The 21,631-nt window shown below is 35.1% G+C and overlaps 1 protein-coding gene across 5 annotated transcripts; it reads right to left on the bottom strand.

The window, feature by feature from the left end:
• Positions 1 to 25: 25 nt before the first annotated feature.
• On the bottom strand, positions 26 to 15,125 carry LOC114281248 (pentatricopeptide repeat-containing protein At3g53360, mitochondrial). Of its 5 annotated transcripts, none has more exons than XR_003635841.2 (5): positions 14,564 to 15,125; positions 10,332 to 13,197; positions 1,760 to 1,832; positions 509 to 636; positions 26 to 407 (listed from the first exon to the last, which is right to left on the bottom strand). XR_003635841.2 is itself a non-coding variant. In XM_028223691.2 (2 exons), exon 2 carries the CDS (start codon positions 12,745 to 12,747, stop codon positions 10,453 to 10,455), a length of 2,295 nt encoding a protein of 764 aa, XP_028079492.2. In that variant the 5' UTR covers positions 12,748 to 13,197; positions 14,564 to 15,125; the 3' UTR covers positions 10,006 to 10,452. The 5 variants fall into 5 exon arrangements, 1 of the variants encoding a protein (XP_028079492.2); XR_003635839.2 differs by having other exon boundaries at positions 26 to 394; XR_003635842.2 differs by having other exon boundaries at positions 26 to 389.
• Positions 15,126 to 21,631: the final 6,506 nt, after the last annotated feature.

Below are 21,631 nucleotides of genomic sequence, written 5' to 3'. Positions count from 1 at the left end.
ACTAACACACACAGCCACCACCCCAAAATAAATAAATAAATAAATAAATTGTTGTCGAGGCGAATTCAAGGCCTCGAATTCGAGGCCTCTAGCACCGCTAAAAAGATAAATACTACATGAACATATAAAATTAAAAAATAAACTATTATTACCAATATAAGCCCTAAAAAATTGCACATCTCTCTCTCTCCATTTTCTTTCTTTTCTCATCAAATCCTTTAATCCGAACGAGCTCTGTCTGTAACCTTGAAAATTCATCAACTTCCTCAACATCACCCTTCTCTTTCGAGTACTCCAGAGAGAGCCAAAGTGGGCTTGCTTGGCTTCCATCTTGGCTTGGGTGGAAAGGAAATGGTGGGCCAAGAGGGAACTCTTCAAATCTTTTCCTTCTTTCCTACCAATGTCAACTAGTGGTGGTTAGTAGTGGTTATACTTTGCAGATATTTACACGAAACATAAATATTTGTTTTTCATGTTATCAAAATAATCCTCAATAAAATGTACATACCTTGCAATCTGGAGAAACAAATAATCTCTCGCTCTCTGTGAATCTATTAGGAATCACCAACATCAACTCTCTTTAGCAAACATCTTGATGGTAACAATCTTCATTTCCAGAAGAATGCCAATGACCAACTAGAAATCAATTCCAAACACTTCCAAATGAATGCACTATCGCTATGCAACCATTCTCAAAAACCTCTTGATGTTGCAGTAAGTCATTGTGTACATTTTCATGGCACGAGTAATGAAGATTGTGATGGTTGAAACTAAGACCTTCTAATGATTCCAGCCCGTGATGGGATGTTTACTTTCCAGAAGATTAACTTGTTCACTTGTGTAAGTAGAGTGGCATCCAATTATAACCAAGACAAGACTCTTAATAGCACAAATTTAAATCTGTACAGCATAGCACTAGAGTAATCAACTTATTATAATTTATATGGTATCACTGTGGTTTGTGGTATGTCTGCAAAGTTATAATCAACCTAAAAGCCATGGAAAAATTGCTATACTTTACCACCTTGAACTATAATAATTCAATTTGAAACTAATGCCGTTAACGAAAATGGATATTTTACATATTTACCACTACAATAATTCACTTTGAAACTAGTGCTTATTGTTTGAAAACACACTCTCTTACTTGGATAACATAATTTACAAAGCTCAATGAAATAAATTTACAGGCCCTATGTAAACAATAATTGGCTTTTGCTGCCATTCCATAGGGCAGAAGAATCAGATGTCAATTACACTTACATGCATATATGCACCAGAAGTAATATTCAAAATTGCACTTACTTGACTGGGAGAAAAAAAAATCCATAGATGTGTTAAAAGTACCTTCTGGGTGACAAATCACAAGACCAGTCAATATTTAGATTCAAAAAAAATATATATATATATATATATATCCAAAAGAAAAATTAAAAAGTTAAATGATAATACAATACAACGTAAATCCAACACTGTACAGTGCTTAGATGATGTCGTTAAAATAAATTCATAAGATTAACAATAATACTAATATAATAGAAGTAAAATCATCGAAGCGCGAAGCCCATTCATCAAATTTTGCCTTAAGCAAGAGTGAGAGTTTCATGTATCCCATTCATCAAATTTTCATGTATCAATCAACAGAACTGATAAACCAAAAAATTAACTATTAAATAGCTCATCTTAGTAAAGCTGTAGGTAAGAAGTACCAATTGATTTCTTGCACAAACTTTTTGTTTGTATAAAATGAAAATCTTACCCACACAATGATCACCTACAATCAACGAGTGAGTACTGGCATGAAGTAACGCCATGTGGCCATCTGTATGCCCCTGAATAAGGAAAATTTTCTAAAGTTAACATGATGCAGCATGTGATGTCTCAAAATGAAGAACAATAGTACATCCGAAAGTTAAATTACAGATATCTCAAGAAACATAAGGGAATAAGGTGACAAAAAGTTATGGAACATACAACTATGATCAAACTGAAAATGACCAAAATCCCTTACGCATTTTGTTAAGAACTTGCGACTTATTAATCCACATATTATGGAAAGTTGACATGAAATTTGAACTAACTAACATTATCAGAGCGTCTTTCTGGTCAAGGATTGTTAATTGGCCCAAGCTAGACAAATGCCCACACAAAATACCCAAGTATCAGGCTATGAGCTTAATTGGAGTTTAGGCTAATCTGCGTTTGCTCAAAACTCAATTCCAACATCTAATTTGTGTTAATATCAGGCTTGCTTAGCTTAACATGATAGCCAGATACATGGAATCTGGTACACATATCAGGTGCAGCTATAGAAGAAAGTTTTAAACTATGCTTTTCAAAAGAAGCAATCATGTAAATAAATATTACTGGGGCACAAATGACTCTCACTCTCTGACCGCCAATGCAAATCCCTTCTCCTCCTGAAACTGGGGTATGGCCAAGAGACCAATGATCTGTACAACATGTATTCATCATAAGAGCATACATCGTTAATTTGGAAGGAAAAAGACCACACCCTATTAAGAACACCAAGAAGTAAAACACAGCCAGTCTTATTTTGGTGCAAATTGATAAATTATGCTCCGATCAAAAATAGTACTTAATTTAATAGCAAGATTTGAGTTGTTATTTTAACAACAGAAAGCATACAATATACCATGTCCATTTAGAACAGACCAGATAATGTTTAATGGTTCATGATTTTATAAAGAATTGTTCAGTTAAAAATGTTTTAGCAGTTTACTAAACGATATTGTGTCAGTCTAGGCTTGTATTTCCTTTAGTATGCTGTGAAAAGATTTTAGATGTTCACATGGAAACAAAATGCATAATCAATCATAGGTACTAAAAAAGTGTGTTTATCATAACAAGAGGAATGGTCATACTGACTTTAACAGGTACACGAGGGCACAAAAATTTACCACAATAGCCACAAGAATTGACAGCTGAACAAACCAAATCTGGCTGGCCCAGACTACCACTAAGATTAAAACCATACAACGAACAAAGAGCCAGAGATCAAGTTTCGAGCATTGATCAAAAAAAAAAAAAAGAGATCAAGTTCTGAGCACTTGGTTCTCAACTCAAAACACGTATCTTTTAATTTTGTTTTTACATAAATTTTGCTTCCTTTCTATAAACTCCATCAGAATAATAAATGGGGCATCACCTCCGCGAATGTGCATTCTTTTCTCAGCCATACATTCATCGACTGTGTGCTCACAATATTGCCATAATCCATGAATGACATAACAGAGTGTCAATGCTGGATTAGGCTACACAGAATACCATGGAGGAAGGAGATATGATAAGGAAGACAGTATATGTTGATTCACCGTTCACAGTTTCCCTCAGCACATCTACATTTCTATGGAAAAGATCACTTCCTGCTGATCCGGTGATAGGCCATCAGTACTTTATCCCAAGCAGCTATCACCATGAAACATGCTTCCTTACATAAAGTCTCGGGTACAAAGATGCCATAAAAAAGGAAGGCTAACAAGACCACCTCCAGTCACACAGCAATTTATATCTTGAACCCCAGGACAGAAAGTCATAAACATCTCAATATGCTCAGAAATTAGAATCCTTTGGGTAGAGATGTTTCAAACAAAAAAAAAGAAAAGACTGGAATTATTTCAGCAGAAGAATGCGAACACATTATACTGAAGATCAGTACTGCCACCCACTAAATTATGAGGCATATTAGTCAGATACCATTTATCCCTAAAATCTGCAGTAAGGGTGTTAATTAAACTACATGGCAGATTTCCAACCCTTAAATCCCACAATTCATTGTTAATCAAGATGACAATTTTGCATCAGCTTGTCATTATCTACTGATACAAGGAGCCAAGAATGCTAACACTACTTTTGGATTTCTGAAAGGATTAAAGCACTTGTTGACGATGTGATGCAAGATTAGAACCGCATCTGCAAAAGACACTATTTTTGGATCACCCTCACAGAACTCTATTTCTTGTTTTTAATTAAATCGTCAATTTTGTTTCATGTGACGAAGTATTGTGCGTATTTTAATGAATACCCAACTTCAAAATATATTAGCTATTGTTCTTAAACAGTTCAGTCAAATATCTTAATCGCAACATGACCAAGCAATCTCCAAACACCAGTGTTATGGTCTTCCACATTCACAAATTAACTTCCTAAACCTCACAAAAGTCTTCAGTCTAAGCCCCACCCCAAGAACAATAAATAAATAAACAAAATCTAAAATATATATGTAGACAACAAGGAAAATTAAGATGCCAAGGGAGTTAACTGTTAAAACCTATCACCTACTTCACCCACTTAAACCTACTTCACTAAACCTAACCCACTACACCACTACCACCTCACCTACTCCACTAAACCTAACCCACTACACCACTACCACCTCCACTTCACCTACTCCTTACCTACTACACACTCACCCTCTTCTATATATAGGAATCATGAATCATTGTAATATATATAACACCCATCAATCAATAATATACATCAATTTTAACATGGTATCAGAGCAGGTTTAGAACCTAATATTTTCGCTTCCCCGGCGGGCGGCAACCTCACCTTAGCTGCCCGCCGGACCTCAACCTAATCCGCTAAAATTTTTTTTTTTACACATACCTTCACTAAGTTGTAATGGCTCTCGAAGCTCTCAACTCACCCACCGCAGCAACCTCTTCGTTTTCAAAGCCCGTCTACAAGTGTCGTGTATGCGACAAGGCCTTCGGCTCCTACCAAGCCCTAGGCGGTCACAAGGCCAGTCACCGGAAGCAAGCCGGAGGAACCGACGACCAGTCAACCCCCTCCACCGGTACCGGCACCATCTCTGGTTCTCTTGATCCAACCCACCAACTTCGCCACTTCCCTTACCACCACCTGTCTAACCCAGCTGTTGATCGATATCCATGCTTTTCTCCACCGCTGCTACGTCGGCGACAAACACTCACACGTACCTTTTCTTCATCTGATTATCATCAAGAAATGAACCGTTTGATTGGTCAACAGATCCAGAAAACATCATCCCCGCGCACGTAGAGCAGACACCAGCCCTGCAATGGTGATGGTTCTTGGTTCTTCTTCTCAGCTGCTGCTGTATGTGTATGTTTTTAGCTTCAAAAAAAAAAAAAAAAAAAAGTGTGTGTTGTCTGTGAGTTGTTCTCCTCCCTCAAAAAGAGTGTTGTCTGTGATAGTGTTCAGAGCCTTATTGCTGAAATTCTATCCCACCGTCTAAACCAATAATAAATTCCATACCCCTTGTGTCCACAGACACTACGGACCGAGACATTAAACCCCACTCTCTCTCTCTCTCCCATGTGACCCACTCTCCAACCTATACTTTTTCTTTTTTATTCTTTCCCCACTTTACCTTTATTTATTTTTTATCTTCCTTTTTTCTTTATCTGCCGCTGCTCCCACGAGGGCACATGCTTTCACCTTTAATATCTTATTATTATTATTATTATTATTCTTACACAAAAATAAAATAAAATAAAATAAAATTTCAAACCCATTGCCGGTTTTCTCCAAACCGTGGGCCAAGAAACCCACGCGAACCAATCTCTTTTTTCCCTCACTCTCTCGTTTTGCTTTCACATATATTCTTATTATTTCTTTCTTTTTTTTTTTATTTTTCTTTCACTTTATTTTTCATTTTTTTCGCAGAAATAATAATAAACAAAACAAAAAAAAAAAACAAACAAACAAACAAAACAAAGCAGAAAGAAGACGAACTGCACACCAAACTCATTTTATTCCTGTCGGGGCTCACCCCGATCACCATGTTTCCACATACAAAAAAAAAAAAAAAATACAAACAAACAACCACATTCACAGGTGGGATTTTTCTTCTCTACTCTGCCGCCGGTCTTTTCTTCTTGCCTCCGTCCTGGGTGGCCCTTGCCGGTGTTGCCTCCGTATTTCCCACTCCACTGGGCATGATCACTACTCCTTGCTCCTCCACTGCAGAATATGGCGGACCTCCAAAACGGAACATCACGGTGGCCTTCCGCTTCAGCTCCTTGTTTTCCGCCTTTAGCACACTTATCTCTGCTCGCGCATCCTTATACATGCGTTGGAGCAGAGCCAGTTGGGCGTTTAACTGCTGCACCTCATTTGTCCTACTCTGCAGCCGGTGCGACAAGTTTGTGACCGCCGTCATGCTCTCCACACATGACTTCAAAGTATACTGATTGGCCTCAATATCAGTTTGCACCGCCATTTTTTGCTCCACAGACCGCATAGGAAAGTTCAACGGAGCAAACCCAGAGGCGCTTGGTTGAGGTTCAGGGGCCACCGCACTAGTTATCTCTCTTGTTGACTCGTTGAGGTCGGGAAAGAGAGTGAGCAGACCACGGGACGAAGAGGCCATATTCTGGGTAGCTGGACGGGAAGAAGAGGCCATGTTTTTTGGGTTGCTGAGTGTTTCCGAGAAGGGTTGGATACAGAGTATTTACAGATTGTTTCAGAATGACCAGTTCAAAGGTTTCAGTCTGGTTTGGTTTCCTCCGCCTCCGCATTGGTTTATATTGACACTGACGACGCGGCTGACACGCCGCTCTGTCGCTCACGTGCCTCGCCGCGTCTCCGGCTGACCTTTTGATGGCTCGACGCTTTCTGTTGGGCACGCCTTTTGATGAAGTGGGCGCACCTTTTGAGGGCGCGACTTTTGAGGGCTCACTATATCTATCCATATGTATATATATTTAGGCAGCCTATATACACCATCATACAGTGTATTTTTTAAGGGTCCGACAAGACTCTGTAAACTGTCCCGACATTGATTCCGGTTAGTTTCTACAAGGGTCCGACAAGACTCTGTAAACTGTCCCGACATTGATTCCGGTTAGCTCCTTCATGGGTCCGACAAGACTCTGTAAACTGTCCCGACATTGATTCCGGTTAGTTTCTACAAGGGTCCAGCAAGACTCCGTAAACTGTCACAACAACTGTCACAACATTGTCTGCTACAACGGTCCGACATGACCCCATAAACTGTCTTCTACATCGGTCTGACACCGCCATCCAGTGTCCTCTACACCGTTATGACACCCCCATACAGTGTCCTCTACAACGTTATGACACCCCCATACAGTGTCCTCTACAACGTTATGACACCACCATACAGTGTCCTCTACAACGTTATGACACCCCCATATAGTGTCCTCTACAACGTTATGACACCACCATCCAGTGTCTTCACCAATGGTCTGACACGACCATACAGTGTCTCCTATCCTCTTTTATTTTTATGTATTTTCTTGTTTTGTAACTCTCTCCAAACTCAAGTTGGTTCGTTCCTATCCCCCTTGAGTTTGCGGGGGGCTGTTAAAACCTATCACCTACTTCACCCACTTAAACCTACTCCGCTAAACCTAACCCACCACACCACTACCACCTCACCTACTCCACTAAACCTAACCCACTACACCACTACCACCTCCACTTCACCTACTCCTTACCTACTACACACTCACCCTCTTCTATATATAGGAATCATGAATCATTGTAATATATATAACACCCATCAATCAATAATATACATCAATTTTAACATTAACTTCTAAAATAAAGAACTAACTATGCATACAGGGCCTTGATCAAAATTCTTTCCCAAGACAAAAAATCAAGCAAAGGCCTCAAAGGAATAGGGAGGTTAAACAAAGGAAAATTCTAGGCTGTGTTTAGTTGTGTTCTCAAAATATATTTCCACCCTTTGGTTTGCACATGGTATTTGTTTACACTTTTCAAAAATTAATTCCACACTCACTTTTGAAAACTCTAGCCAAGGCGGGAAAATTTGGGCTAACTAGACGTTCGACCGGTCGTCCAACCGGACATCCAGCCAGTTGACCGGAACAGTGCAATTTTTTTTTTTTTTTTTTACAATTGCCAACTGTTATTTTTTATATTTTAAATAAAAAAAAATTGGAATTTTTTTAAAAAATTTATGAACTTTGAATAGAATTTTGAGTTGTGTGTTTGGTTATGAGTTATAAGTTTTTATATCAAATATCATATGTCACATCAAAATTTCCCCACTCAATTCAAAACTCATTTAGCAAACAAATTTTCCACACTCAAATCATAATTCCAAAACTCACAAACTCAAAATACAACTCTATTGTCAAATCATATTTAGAAAACTCTATCAAACACTACCGTAACCTTTTCGAATGCGACCCATGGTGTTCTCATGAGCCAAAAGTATAGCATCAGGATTGCTATTTTGAACTACTGATAGACCTCCACCAAACCATCAAACAGAAGATCATAGTCAATTTAGCACCAGTTAGGTAAAACAGCATGTAAATCCAAATCTTTTAGAAGAAAAATTCCAATAAATATTAGAAAATATAAAGTAATTAGTTTTTAGGTAATAACATTTCTACAAGGGAGAAAAAAGAAAAATTTTAGACTTAAATTCACATACAACAAATTAGACATTGAACCACAAGAAAAGTATATTCCTATCAATGTGTATTGTTAATAGAAGCCAATGAAGTCGAGGAGCATTTAACCAAAAAATAACATTATTTGCAAAACTTTGTAGATGCTTGAATTTGGTTGGTGATACATGGCCCTCAAGATCGTATTCTTTACTAAGCACTAAACTCTGGCATCAATATCACATTTACTTTCTAGTCATGGTTGCCAACTTGCTAGTGTAACAAATTGACACCATATGTCAGATGCACAAGTTTGTCTTTACTCTTTATTCTTTAAAAAATATCTATAATCTATATTGCACAAGTGACGGAGAGTAATACCTTAACTGATAACTCAATATATGCCTCTTATCTTGTTGCTGATAGTGGTGGCCATGGGCTCAATCAGGCCAGTTTTGGGTAGAGTCTATTCTAGATAATAATGAGATTTGCAGTAGCCCAAGGCCAGGCCAGCCCAACATCAGTCCTAAATTATTAGCTATAGGCTTGACCCAAAAAATATAACAGGTCTAAGCTTTTCCACTCTAGACTGCATAGTAAAAAATTAATTTTCAAAAAAGACAAAACTTATTTGGTTGCCAAGTGGTGTTGGTATGTTGTGTCAACAACTAAGTTTGGGGATTAAGCCTCACTACTCTGTTCCTTGTACAATTGATACTACATGTATTTTCCTCTACAGAAAAAAGAATAATAGAAATATATGTATACATATTACATACCAGTGTTACCAAAAAATGGTAATATCCTAGTGAATTAGGTTTTGGAATGCATGTTCCAAAACGGTAAATTGCAATTCGAAGCAATCCCACAAGTTGCTTCCAATATAAATCCTTGAAAGTTTCCTTAGTAAGAATAAAAATCAAATATAATGAATTAAAATCTAATGTGAATGAAGTTTTGACAAGACAAAATATCAAAAATGCTCATATAGAAATGTGTTTTTATATGATTAATTTAGAAAAAAAAAATTACATTTTATTGGACACCTAATTGTTAAAAGAAAATTATTCTAGAAGTACGTTAAATTATTATAATGTAATCTATACAAGTCTACCCATATCGTACCACATTTTAGAGCATGTAACATACCACATTCTCGTTCACGTTCCACATACCGGAACGATCCATGTTCCAGGTAACACAGATTCATACATATGCATTACTGTTATGTACAAATGTGTATGAACAATGTGTATACATGAAAGTTCTTGGGCCAATCCTCAAGCACTCTTCCCATGTCTGGGCCGAGATAGGATGGGCCTTAAAATGGCCCTTTTTATTAATTTTTCATAACATTACCTATGCATATCCTTTTCTCTGTATTGGAGAATGGGGATCAGCATGTTTGAATCCTGTGTGAAATGAAACATGTCTCCTTCCCCCAATATCAATTTTAGAAGTCTTCCTATTGATCCTGTCTGAGTTGTGTTCATTATGACAAAAAATTATGTCAGGTTGCAAAAGAAGTTGTTTCCAGCTCACTGGTTTAAACATCAGCTAAAAAATTCCACTTGTCAAATCAGTAATAAAATAATATACACAATGATTAAAATATATGGAAAGGAACAACGTAACTGTTGCTGAAACTTCAGATATTATCCTTAATTGATAGAGGGAACAAGAAATATTAAAGTAAAACAGTGTACACAATATTTAGCAAATTATCTGTAAATGGACTTAATTCCAGCACGGTTTGACTTATTAGCCAACCAAGGCAAGAATCTAGATGGCAATGAAACAAATGTCAAAAGGGCACCTTCGTAATGGACCAGGGGGTACCTGGTCAGACTCAACCTAAATGTCAGGGCCTCAAGACCTCTTGTTACCCATAAGGATTTTTTTTAGAGAAAATGCAAGAAATAAATCATGAAGTTTTACCTCCACAGACTTCAGACATGATCACTCTAGCAAATCCAAGATCAAACTAGAACTTTCTGAAGATTGGGCATGATGTTGAACCTGAAGATCGCGTCATCACTAATTTAACCCCACCAATAGTTCACTCATGAAGCTTATCTTTGAACGGAACATAACCAGCATCCAGCATCTGCAACCACAATTCCTCTAGCATCGAGTATATTTTGTCCCTTTCTGAATGCAAACTATCTTCTGCCAAGAAAACATGGATGTTGTCTTTAACTTCAATCCAACTCTGACCAGGAACTTTCTTGACATTCCTTTGTTTCATCAAACTCCGTACTCTAGCAACATCTTCCCAACTGCTGTCAGATGCATATATGTTGCAAAGTAATACATGAGCAGCAGAGTTGAATGGATCAATTTTCAGAATATTTTCAGCAGCACGTTTTCCAACCTCAACATTATTATGGTTCTTACAAGCAGCTAGCAGAGTCTTCCACATGACAATATCAGGATCAAATGGCAATTGATTGATAAAATCTTCTGCTTCATTTATACGTCCAGCACGAGCAAGCAAGTCGACCACACATGAGCAGTGTTCTCTAGAATGTACAACCCCGTGATCCATTTCCATGGTACGGTACAATTGTAAACCTTCTTCTACCAGGCCAACATGACTGCAAGCAGTTAGAACCCCAACAAATGTCACTTGATTTGGCTTGACACCTAAACTTCTCATTTTCCCAAAGAGTTTAAGAGCTTCTTCTCCATGTCCAAACTGAGCATAACCCACAATCAAACTACTCCAGGAGACAACATGAGGACTCTCAATGGAATCAAAGAGCTTTCGAGAATTTCGTAGAGAGCCACATTTCATATACATGTCAATCAGTCCATTTGTGACGGAGTTATCGAGCCTGAGCCCAGTTTTCATAGCATAGCAATGAACTTGATCCCCCATTTCTAGAGAGGCTATTTCTCGACAAGCTCCCAGTACACTGACTAAAGTAATATGGTCAGGCTTATTCTGAGATGGAAGCATCATTTTTAATAATGAGAAAACCTCCCCAGCTTGGTTGTGCTGCATACATGCAGCAAGAACAGTATTCCAAGAAACTGAATCTGCATTGCTTGTCATCTCGTTGAACATTTTAAATGTATCATAAAGATCTGAACACTTTGCATACATTGAAAGTAAAGTGTTACGCACTGCTATACCTAAATCAAAACCCACTTTGATAAGGTATGAGTGTATCTGCAAGCCTTGATTTAGGGTAACTGGACCTGTGCAGGCACAAAGCAGGGAGCGAACTGTGATATCATCTGGGCTCAATGCCAGATGCCTCATCTGAGAAAAAAACAGCATGGCTTCGTCTACATCACCACCATATGCAAACCCTGCAATGATTGCATTCCAAGACACTAAATCAGGCCTCTCTATCTGATAGAAAGCTGTTTTTGCAAAATCCAATAGACCACATTTTGCATACATATCACTAAGCGAGCAAACTGCAAAAGTGTCTCTCCCTAGCCCAAATTTTGTAATCATCCCATGTATCTGCCTCCCACATTCTGGTTGCAGGAGACTGCCACAAGCACTAAAAGCACTACCAAAAACAAATTCATTTGGCTGATAAACACCTTGAGACAGCATTTCTTTAAAATGGCTCAATGCTTCTAACTCGTAACCAAGTTGTGAAAAGCCCGCAATCATTGAACTCCATGAAATTAAATCCTTTTTTTTAATACCAGAAAACACATCCAATGCATCAGCAATTTGACCAAATTTTGTGTACATTGCAATCAAAGCATTTTGTGCAATAAGGTGGGAACCAAATTCTGATTTAATGACATGAACATGCAACTGCCTCCCTAGCTCAATGGAACTCAAACTTGAGCAAGATCTTATTATGCTTCCAAAGGTGAACTGATCTGGCATAAGGCCAGATTTTTGCATTAGAAAATACAGCTTTATTGCATCAATTTCTTGACCATGCTGTGAGTATCCAGCAATTACAGAAGTCCAAGAAACCACATTTCTCTTTGGCATTTCATCGAAAACCCTTTGAGCATCCTTCAAGGCACCACATTTCCCATACATATTGAGAAGATGATTTTGAAGAATCATGTCGGGCTGACAGCTGTGTATAAGGATATGGTTATGGATTTTTCTTCCTTGATCTACAGATCTCAAAGACGAGCAGGCAGATATCAGCTGGGCATAAGTGCTGGGCTTCACATGAAAACTTGTATGTTTTTGCAAGAAGTCAAACGCATCAAGAGCTTGTTTGAAAAGGTTTTGCTTGCACAAGAAGCTTATATAATCATTGATCGACTGCTCTGTCTTGAAGTGTATTGGGAGAAAAGTTGATTGGATGACAGGTTTAAGATTGTTAACAGTATATTGCAACCCGGATCTCAAGGTATTTATCATTGTTTATGAGTCTAGGAAGCCTAATAAACCAGGAACAAATTTCACCATTATTGAAACATGAGATTTTAAGGGATCATAAACTATAGCAAGGAGAAGACAGGCAGATAGGCTTCAAAGATGTCAAACTGTAGCTCTTTCTGCTGCAATGTATAAGCAGAAAAATGTAAGGGTGTAAAGACAAAGGCAAAGATGCTATTTGCTATTGTGAACAGTAAGTAAGCATAAAATATATTGAAGAAAGCATCATCAGCATATTTGGTTACTCCAATACTCTTCACGTCAAATCTCAGTAAAGTAGCTAACGCCTCAAAATGTTTCTTGAAAGAGAAGCACTACTATCCTGGCTAGATAACCCTCACATTTTGAAAGTTAGTGCACTTCCTTTCTTCACACCACTTCACCTCTATACGTTGTCCATAAGCTTCTTCATGACTCCAACCAGCTGCGAGACTAGTATGTTTCATGAAAGAAGACATCCATCAAGATAAGCACATAAGAAGATAAATATTGAACAGCTAGCATAACAAGATGAATATAAAAATTCTACAAATATGCAGAGAGGCCTAAAGGAACTTATGTACATCAATTTGAGCAGAGACTAAACTGGAATAGACTTTGTTAAACAACAAGATGTTCTAAGGTATCCCTGCTGCTATATGCGTGACCATCATTGAGAGTGAAGATATGTGTATGTGCTCGTGTGCACATGAATACACACATACATCCTCTTTCTTGTATTAATTATTAAATATTTAGTTATACACACCCAGTAAAGGGGATTCAAAGACCATACATGTCCAATCTGATTTTCGCTGACATTTAGAACAAATGCCGGGACATGTTCAAAGAAATTTTGACAGTTTTGGGCAGGTTCTAGGCCTGAATGCCAATGACCCTATTGAAATTTTGGCCATTCAGGCCTGACTTCGGATTGTGCTAAGCAAGCTTTGAGGTAGATGTGTTCCCTTGCATATGGGTATGGGTGTATGTATGCATTAGGGTTTGTGCACATATACAGTGCATCTGTATATTTGTGCATTTACAGATGTATGCGCAAGGGTGTATCTGCATGTGAATCTTTGTTATTGTTGAAACACGAAATACAGAAGTAGAGAGACATGGAGGTGATGAACTTGAATGGCAAAGACAAATTACAAGAATAAATAAATTGAAAGAGAGCCCAACGTAGTTACAGAAGTTCTATACTGGGGAACCAGAGCAGGGCCTCAGATCAATATAATAGCTAGTTTGTGGATGTGTGTTCATATATTATGCGTGCACATTAGCCATCTCAATTCTGAGTAGAAATCAAAAATAAGGGTGCGTGGATAGCAGATTTAATGTAAATTGATGTCATCAAAAAAAAAAAAAAAAAGAGACATGTTTTCAAGCTATGAAATTAAGATTTGGTTGCACTATGTTATAGACCAATAACATTCCAAACCATCTACAACAAATTGCACAGATGCACTTAAAAACTGAAAAAAATGAAATGCAAAGATAACAACCCTCTTTTAAATCTCATGCTTGGGAATCTACCAAGCAGCATGCAAAGAACACAACCATTGAGAATGCCTACGTTATCTCTCGTATGTACATTTTCAAACACCAAGTTTTAGTTAAAATTCACCTCTACAAGCTCTTCTGAGAAATTTATCAAATAGAATGTATGCAAAAGCCAGGCGTGTTCACATTACAACCAAACAGATAACTTGCGAATCAGCAACAACAATTTCATGCAAGAATTTAAGAAACTGAAGCATATGTGTATATATATACATTCATGATAAATTGTGAGAGAAAGTAACAAATTTACCTAAAGAACTAGAAGTAGTGATTGTTTAGCCGTCAGTGAGCTCTGAATCTTCTGGGTATTAAGAGAGATACAATTATTTTCTTAAAAATGTAGAATCCTATACATACCCATTATGGAGTTTTGAGTTATGTTGGGATTTTTCAATCGTTTTAGATATATTTATCAAAATTCCAATGGGGTTTGTCAAGAAAGATGAGACCCAACAATAGAATCCCCAAAGAAGTCCTCCATTTTTTTTTCCCTTCGAGAGAGACAATGGGTTTGGTCCCAAAAGACCAAAATCAAGGTCAGTCTTTCTCAAAGTTTGCCGCTTTCGTTCAAGGGGAAGACTTTGACTGCCGATTAGTAAGATTTGAAGTGATAAACAGCCGCCGAATTTGAGCAATGTGACGGCGGCGAGGCGATGGAGGTGGTGGCGGATTGGTTTCTTCTGCGTGAGGAAACATCCATCAGTTCAGTAATTTTTTGTCTGTTTGGTTAAAAATAATTTGAGCTCGTTCGTTCAAATTGGGTGGATTACCTAAGTCGGCCGATTATTCGGACAATCAGCGTCACCTTTATCAATCTCAACGATATTCCTCCAATGTCATAATTTAAGAAAGTAAAAAAAAATCGCTATTTTATTCAAATCGCATCATTTTATTTAAATTATATTGGCCTTGTTTGGTTTATTTCTCGAAAAAAAAAATTGAAAAAAATTCTCTATAAATAAATTTTTAAGAGTAATTAAACCAAACAATTTTTTTCAAAAAAAAATCTCAAAATTTTATTTGATTACCTACTTTTCAAAAATCACTCTCTCTCTCTCATACACATTAAATCAATCATTTTTTTTAAAACTCTCTCTCCAAAATAATTTTCCAAAATCATTTCTGAAAAAAGGCAAAGCAAACAAGTTTTTATACTTTTTATCTCAAAAATTACTCTACAAACACAAACCAAATACACCCATCATCTCTCTATCTCATCATTTCAAATTCAACCCATATTTTATAAAAAGTCAAAAAGTGTACTTATTTAGATCATTCCAAACAACTCCTAATTCTGGTTTAGTTTAAGTTTTTTGAGTTTAATTTTTTCATTTTTTATATATATATTTTTTAAGTGAATATTGGCCCATTTTAAGGTAAAATACTAATAAATCCTAAGTTTAAATCTTATGAACCATTTCGTCCTAGTTTTTTTCTTATAGACCAATAAGGCTCATAACAATGTAAAAGACATTTACGTACATCATTGGCCCATATGCTTGTGTATAAGTTAGGGGTAGACAAGGGTGTTTTGCTGATGTTAAATTTACATCGTTGTCCAAAAGCGTATTATAAAGGGTTTTTTGGTTTTCTCTCGCATCCGACTAACCCAGAAGAGATTAACATGGAATGTTCTTGGGTTGCGATATTAGTGTGCTAAGTAATACTCCAGTTTTTGGTAATGTTAGATAATTAGCGATAGTTGCCCCAAATAATGTTGGCTTTGATTCCGAAAACCCTATACTCTAACGTTGTGTCGTCGGGAGCATTTGAACCAGTGTGATTTTGGGGGATTGGTTGACGTTAGTGGCGCTACTCCGGCGACATCGCTTTCACATCCACCCCTCATCGGCGGCTGTGATTGTGTTAGAGCACAATGGTGTCAGGTATGTGGTCTCTGGTATTTCATTTCCCTATTTATGGTATGTTGTCGTTGTAATTGGGTGTGTGGCAATGTTGGATCATGCATTAAGTGTGTGGCTGTATGTAATGGGTGTGTAGGGGTTTTTGTTTGGCCAATTTGTTGTTTGATGTTATTGGTTTGGTAGGGTTGTAATTGAGCATGGAGTGAAGTCATGTATTAGGCCATTTCAGTTTGTGAATGTAATTCTAATAATGTAACATTGTGCTTGACATTCTGAGGGTGTTTTCTGGTGACATGTGTTTGTTGTTATCATGTATTGGCGTGAGTTCAATGGTGGAGTTATTAAAATAAATTGGTTGTCTTGTTTTGTTGTGATGCAATCAATAAGTCCCATGTGTTTTTGCAGTTGCATTTGTGTTAGTAATGATGTGGATTGTTTTGGATGTCCATGTTAGTGGAAGGGAATTTTTATAGTGATGTAGATGCTTATGATGCTTAACGGAAGCCCTCTGAAATGTGTTTGGTTTGAGTGGGTTTTCGTTGTATTGGTGATAAAAGATTTTGACACCTTTTGTGTAGGATTTGATTACGTTTGTCCACGCAAACGTTAGAACGTGTGATTTCCATGTTAGTAAATATTAACCAACTTCCGTTGTATTAATGAATCCATTACGCCAGTGTGCGCAATTGTAGGTATGTTGGAGTTTTTATGGAATGTTGATGGCTTGCATGTTATTGGCAATGATTTGTTGGCTGTGTGCATGTTTCTTAAAGTGCATGTCAATGAAGGTGCATTGTCAGTCTCATGTATGTAGTGGGTCTTCTGCATGTGAGTGTTAAGAGTGGTTTTTTTTTTTTGTTTGATTGTCCAGTTTACTGTTATTTTGTAGTTTGTAATACGTTCATGTTTGGCTATGTGTGATTACGTTCACATCCACGTTTGCAAGTATCCATGGTAACAGTTTTCATTTTGTATTTTTTTTTTTATTTGTGTGTTCTTGCAATTGTAGGTGTGTTGGAGTTTTAATGGAATGTTGATGGATTGCATGATGTTGGCAATGATTTGTTTGCTGTGTACATGTTTTTGAAAGTGCATATTAATGAAGGTGCATTCTCGGACTCATGTATGTGGTAGGTCTTGTGTGTGTGATAATGTTAAGAGTGTTGGTTTTTCTTTTTTTGTTTGTAGTTTTCTGTGAATTTGAATTTTTTAATTTGTTCATGTTTAGTGATTAAGTTCATACCCATGTTGGCAAGCATCCAAGGTAGCAGTTCCCTTTTTTGTAATTTTTTTATTTGTGTGTTCTTGTTGCTATCAATTGGACTAATAATTTGAAGTTATTGTTATGACGAGTAGTCGATGTAGGAAAGGATGTGACCGTGAGACGGATGGGAGGACCCCGTTCAAATTTGACCGTCCAAACGTCAACTTGATTGGCCGTGAAGAAACAAAAGCATCTGCAATACAACAAACAAAAAGGCAAACCGACAATGTTAGGAAACCTGCAGTCGACCCGTCGAGGCTAATGTACCTACATCAACGACCCGCGTTTCCACATCATAAAACCACACGAAATGGCAACAACATCAACCCCAAACTATTGTTGGGCCAAGTTGTTTTTCAAGGAAATAAATTATGTTATTAGGAATTTTAAAATTTAACGGTCACTTTGGGAATTATTCATCATTGAGTTTGTAATCAGCAGTGTAGTAATTGTACCATTTTGGAACAGTTTAAACATTTGTTTAGCTCATAAAATTGTTAATTCATCTCATGTTTTTGATGGATTTGATTAAGTGAAAATGAAGTACCTATTGTGAATATTCTAAATAATATAGGCATCCTCTGATATTCTAAACCAGTTGCCATGTCAACTGCACCTATTGTAATCTAAGTTACAAGTGGTCGTTTAGCTTGAGTGAGTTCAGTAACTATTAAAGCTTCACCTGGATACATCAGTGTAGATATCCTACTGGGCAATAAACATGGTAGAACCCTAACAAAAAAAATTTGGAAACATAACATCATACCTTAATAAAACCAACCAAACATCAGTAGCAAAATTATAAAAAAAAAAAATTCACAACCATCAACAACACCACGCTTCCACATCAGCAACCCCCACATCAAATGGCTAAACATTACAAGCCCCACAATTCACTCCACGCAATCCTCTATAAAAAACTTGAAAGATAACATCATACCATAACCAACCCACCCAAACATCAGGAAAAAATAAAAACCAAAATCGCACCTAAGAGTAAACAAGTAAACTCTACAACTCCCAAATTAAACAAAAACAATATACCATAAGTAAAATGACTGATTGGTTTGAAAGAAAACTTTCAAGACTAAATGGAACAACATTTTCCCGAATAAGATTTTTGGATAATTTTTCCTTAATTTTAAGTATTTTTTTTTCTTTTTTTAAATACACCTTACTTAGATGTATCTAAATAGTATTTTTTTAAAAAAAAAAATTGATGAATACACAAAAATACGAGAAATGTACTAATTTTTCTTTTTCTTTTTTTGTATTTTTTGGTATTTAGTGAATTGTTTTTTAAAAAAATTTACAAATATTATAGTTTTTAAGTGTATTTATGTTAAGTATATTTAAAATTTTTAAAAAATACTTAAATTTTTAAAAAAAATTCATTTAAAACATTAAAATACGGAAAATAAAAAAGTAAAATTTTCTGAAAACTAAAACCAAAGCCGGATGATCGACCGGACCACCAGCATGCAAAAATTTAAATAATTAATTTTGAATGTTTATTTTTGTCATAAATTCCTATTTTTTCATTAAAAATAAATAAATTCTAAAAATGGACCAAAAGCAACTTTCTTATTTTCTTTTATTATTATTATTATTTAAATCGAAATTTGTTTTTAAAATATGTTTTAATCATTTTTTGATGAAAGAAAATAAATTTGTATAGAAATGTAATTGTTATAAATTTGGTGAATAATTTGATTTATCTTTGTTTTGTAAAAATTTAGAAGAAATTACATTGAAAAAAAAAAAAGTTCAGAGTTTGATACTTGTAACAAAATAAATTATGAGTTTTAATTTTGTCCATTAATCATTAACATATTTCTGTTAAGTAAAATCGATGAAAAAGTTATATTTTAATTATTAAACTCAATGTAAGTGTATATAAAATGTCTAAAATATTATTTTTTTCATTGAGTTTAATGACTAAAGTATATTTTTCATCAATTTTATTTAATGAAAATAGGGAGATGGTTTAAATTGAAAATAAATCAAAATATTATAGTTTAAATTAAAAAAAATTATGAAACTCAAAATTTATTTTATTACAATGATCAAATCTTATAATTTTTTTTTTTTGTATAATTTCTCTAAAATTTTATATAAGTTTAACGAACTAAGTTGATGTGGAGTTACAGTTATAATAGATACTTTTCACTGAACACAAAGTGTCATAATATAAGGTTTATTCAAAGGTGAAACAATAATAATACTAGAAAAATTAAGGCGATGTTTGGTTTGATTCTCAAACTATGATTTTATATTAATAATCAATTTTTTGTTTGATTACAGTTTTCAAATTATGATTTTAAATCAATTTCAAAACATATTTTGAGGACATGTTTGGTAAACTAGAGAGTTTTTGAATTTTTTGTCTACCTGATTGTTTGCCAGGACATCATCCTAAATAATTTTTGAATTTTTGAGTCTACCTAATCGTCCCTCCCGAACATCCTCCCAGACGTTCGGCTGATCATTCGGCTAGTTGACCGGAACATTATTTTTTTTTCCTCTTAGCAATTGGTACTTGTTATCTTGAAAAAAAATATATATATTTGTTTTTGATATTTTTTAAATATAGAAAATATTTTTTTGAGACCAAAATGACAATTTATTTGGACATTTATTTAAAATTAACAAAAAAAATTAATTTGTCACAGTAAATTTAAAAAAATAAAAAAACATTTTTAAACAAAACAATTAAAAAAAATTTCAACCGAATATACCATCAAAAGTAATTTTAAAGCACTAGCTAAATATTTTTGTTAACAAATAATAATATTTTTTAATATTTTAAATAAAAAAATATTTTTAGAATTTTTTAATTTTTTAAAATAAAAATTTATTTTTTTTGATAATTATTTTTTTGAATTGAATTTTAAAAAGAGTTTGATTATGAGTTTTGAATAGAATTGTCAATAGAGTTTTAAGTTATGTGTTTGGTTATGAGTTATAAGTTTTTGAATTAAGTTTTAAAAACTCTTTTCAAAACTCATAATCAAATAGCTTTTCACAAACTCAACACTCATTTCAAAAATTCGACAATCAATTCAAAATTCAATTCAAAACTTATAACCAAACAAATTTTTTCTTTTAAAATAATAATTTCAAAACTCACAAACTCAAAATAAAACTTCACACTTAAATCATAATTCTAAACATAAACCAAACACTAACTAATTAATGAAATAAGTATACTAATTAGATAAAATGTTAAGTGAGCCAAACATTAAGGGGTTGTGTGGGATGATCTAAATAAGTGCACTTTTTGACTTTTTATGAAATATGGATTGGGTTTGAGTTGGGTTTGCAGTGATGCGTTAAAGAAGTGATGTGACTTAAATAGAATAGTAATTTTTTAATTTTTTATCTTTTTTTAAGTATATCGAACTTGACCTAAGTGAGATATCCCATATGAATATTTTGTGTCTCGATTAATAAATTTTTTAATACACCAATTAATATTTGTAATATTATCGAGGTAAAGTGGGCATTACAAAATGAAGTAATGGAGGAGCGGTCATTTCAAATGATTAGTGAATTATAATGTGAATTAACTTGGACATAGAATTTAGGGTTAAAAATTTTAATTTTTTTTAGTAACAGTTCAAACGGGGTTCACTTAACTGATTGTAAAATGTGACAATCAACCATATTCATTTATCAAAATACCCTAGTCTTCCTTTTTTTTGTTCTAAACTTTCAACCATCAATTTTATCGTTAACAAACACTTAGACAACTCATTGCCCAACACCCAACTGCTTGGGCACTATTATTAACCCTTTATTCATCTATTCTCGACACTTACATTATTTTTTGTCTTAATCCATTCTTATTCCATCCAACAAACTAATCAATCAAAATCATAGTCATCGAAACACTTCAACCCCATTCAAGCACACCTCGTCTCGACCTCTCACCCCTTTTTATGTTATTACATTTTTTTTGGTTGGATGCAAGTCTAGAGTGTGCATGAGTGCAAGTTTTATCCATGCACTTACACGTCAAAAAAAAAAAGGATAGGAGTAATGGTTTTTTTTTTTTTTGAACAGAAGGATAGGAGTAATGGTTGTAGATGATGGGAATCAAAGATCAAAGTTTCAAAACAAGGAGAAAGATGATGAAAATAAGAGATAAAAGTATTTTGGTAAATTGATAAGGTGATTTTCACTTCTT

Source organism: Camellia sinensis, chromosome 3, assembly GCF_055761805.1.
Source record: "Camellia sinensis isolate YWXY chromosome 3, ASM5576180v1, whole genome shotgun sequence".
NCBI classification, from domain to species: domain Eukaryota; kingdom Viridiplantae; phylum Streptophyta; class Magnoliopsida; order Ericales; family Theaceae; genus Camellia; species Camellia sinensis.
The sequence above is the reverse complement of the archived record's forward strand: the minus strand, read 5'-3'. Positions and strand labels throughout refer to the sequence as shown.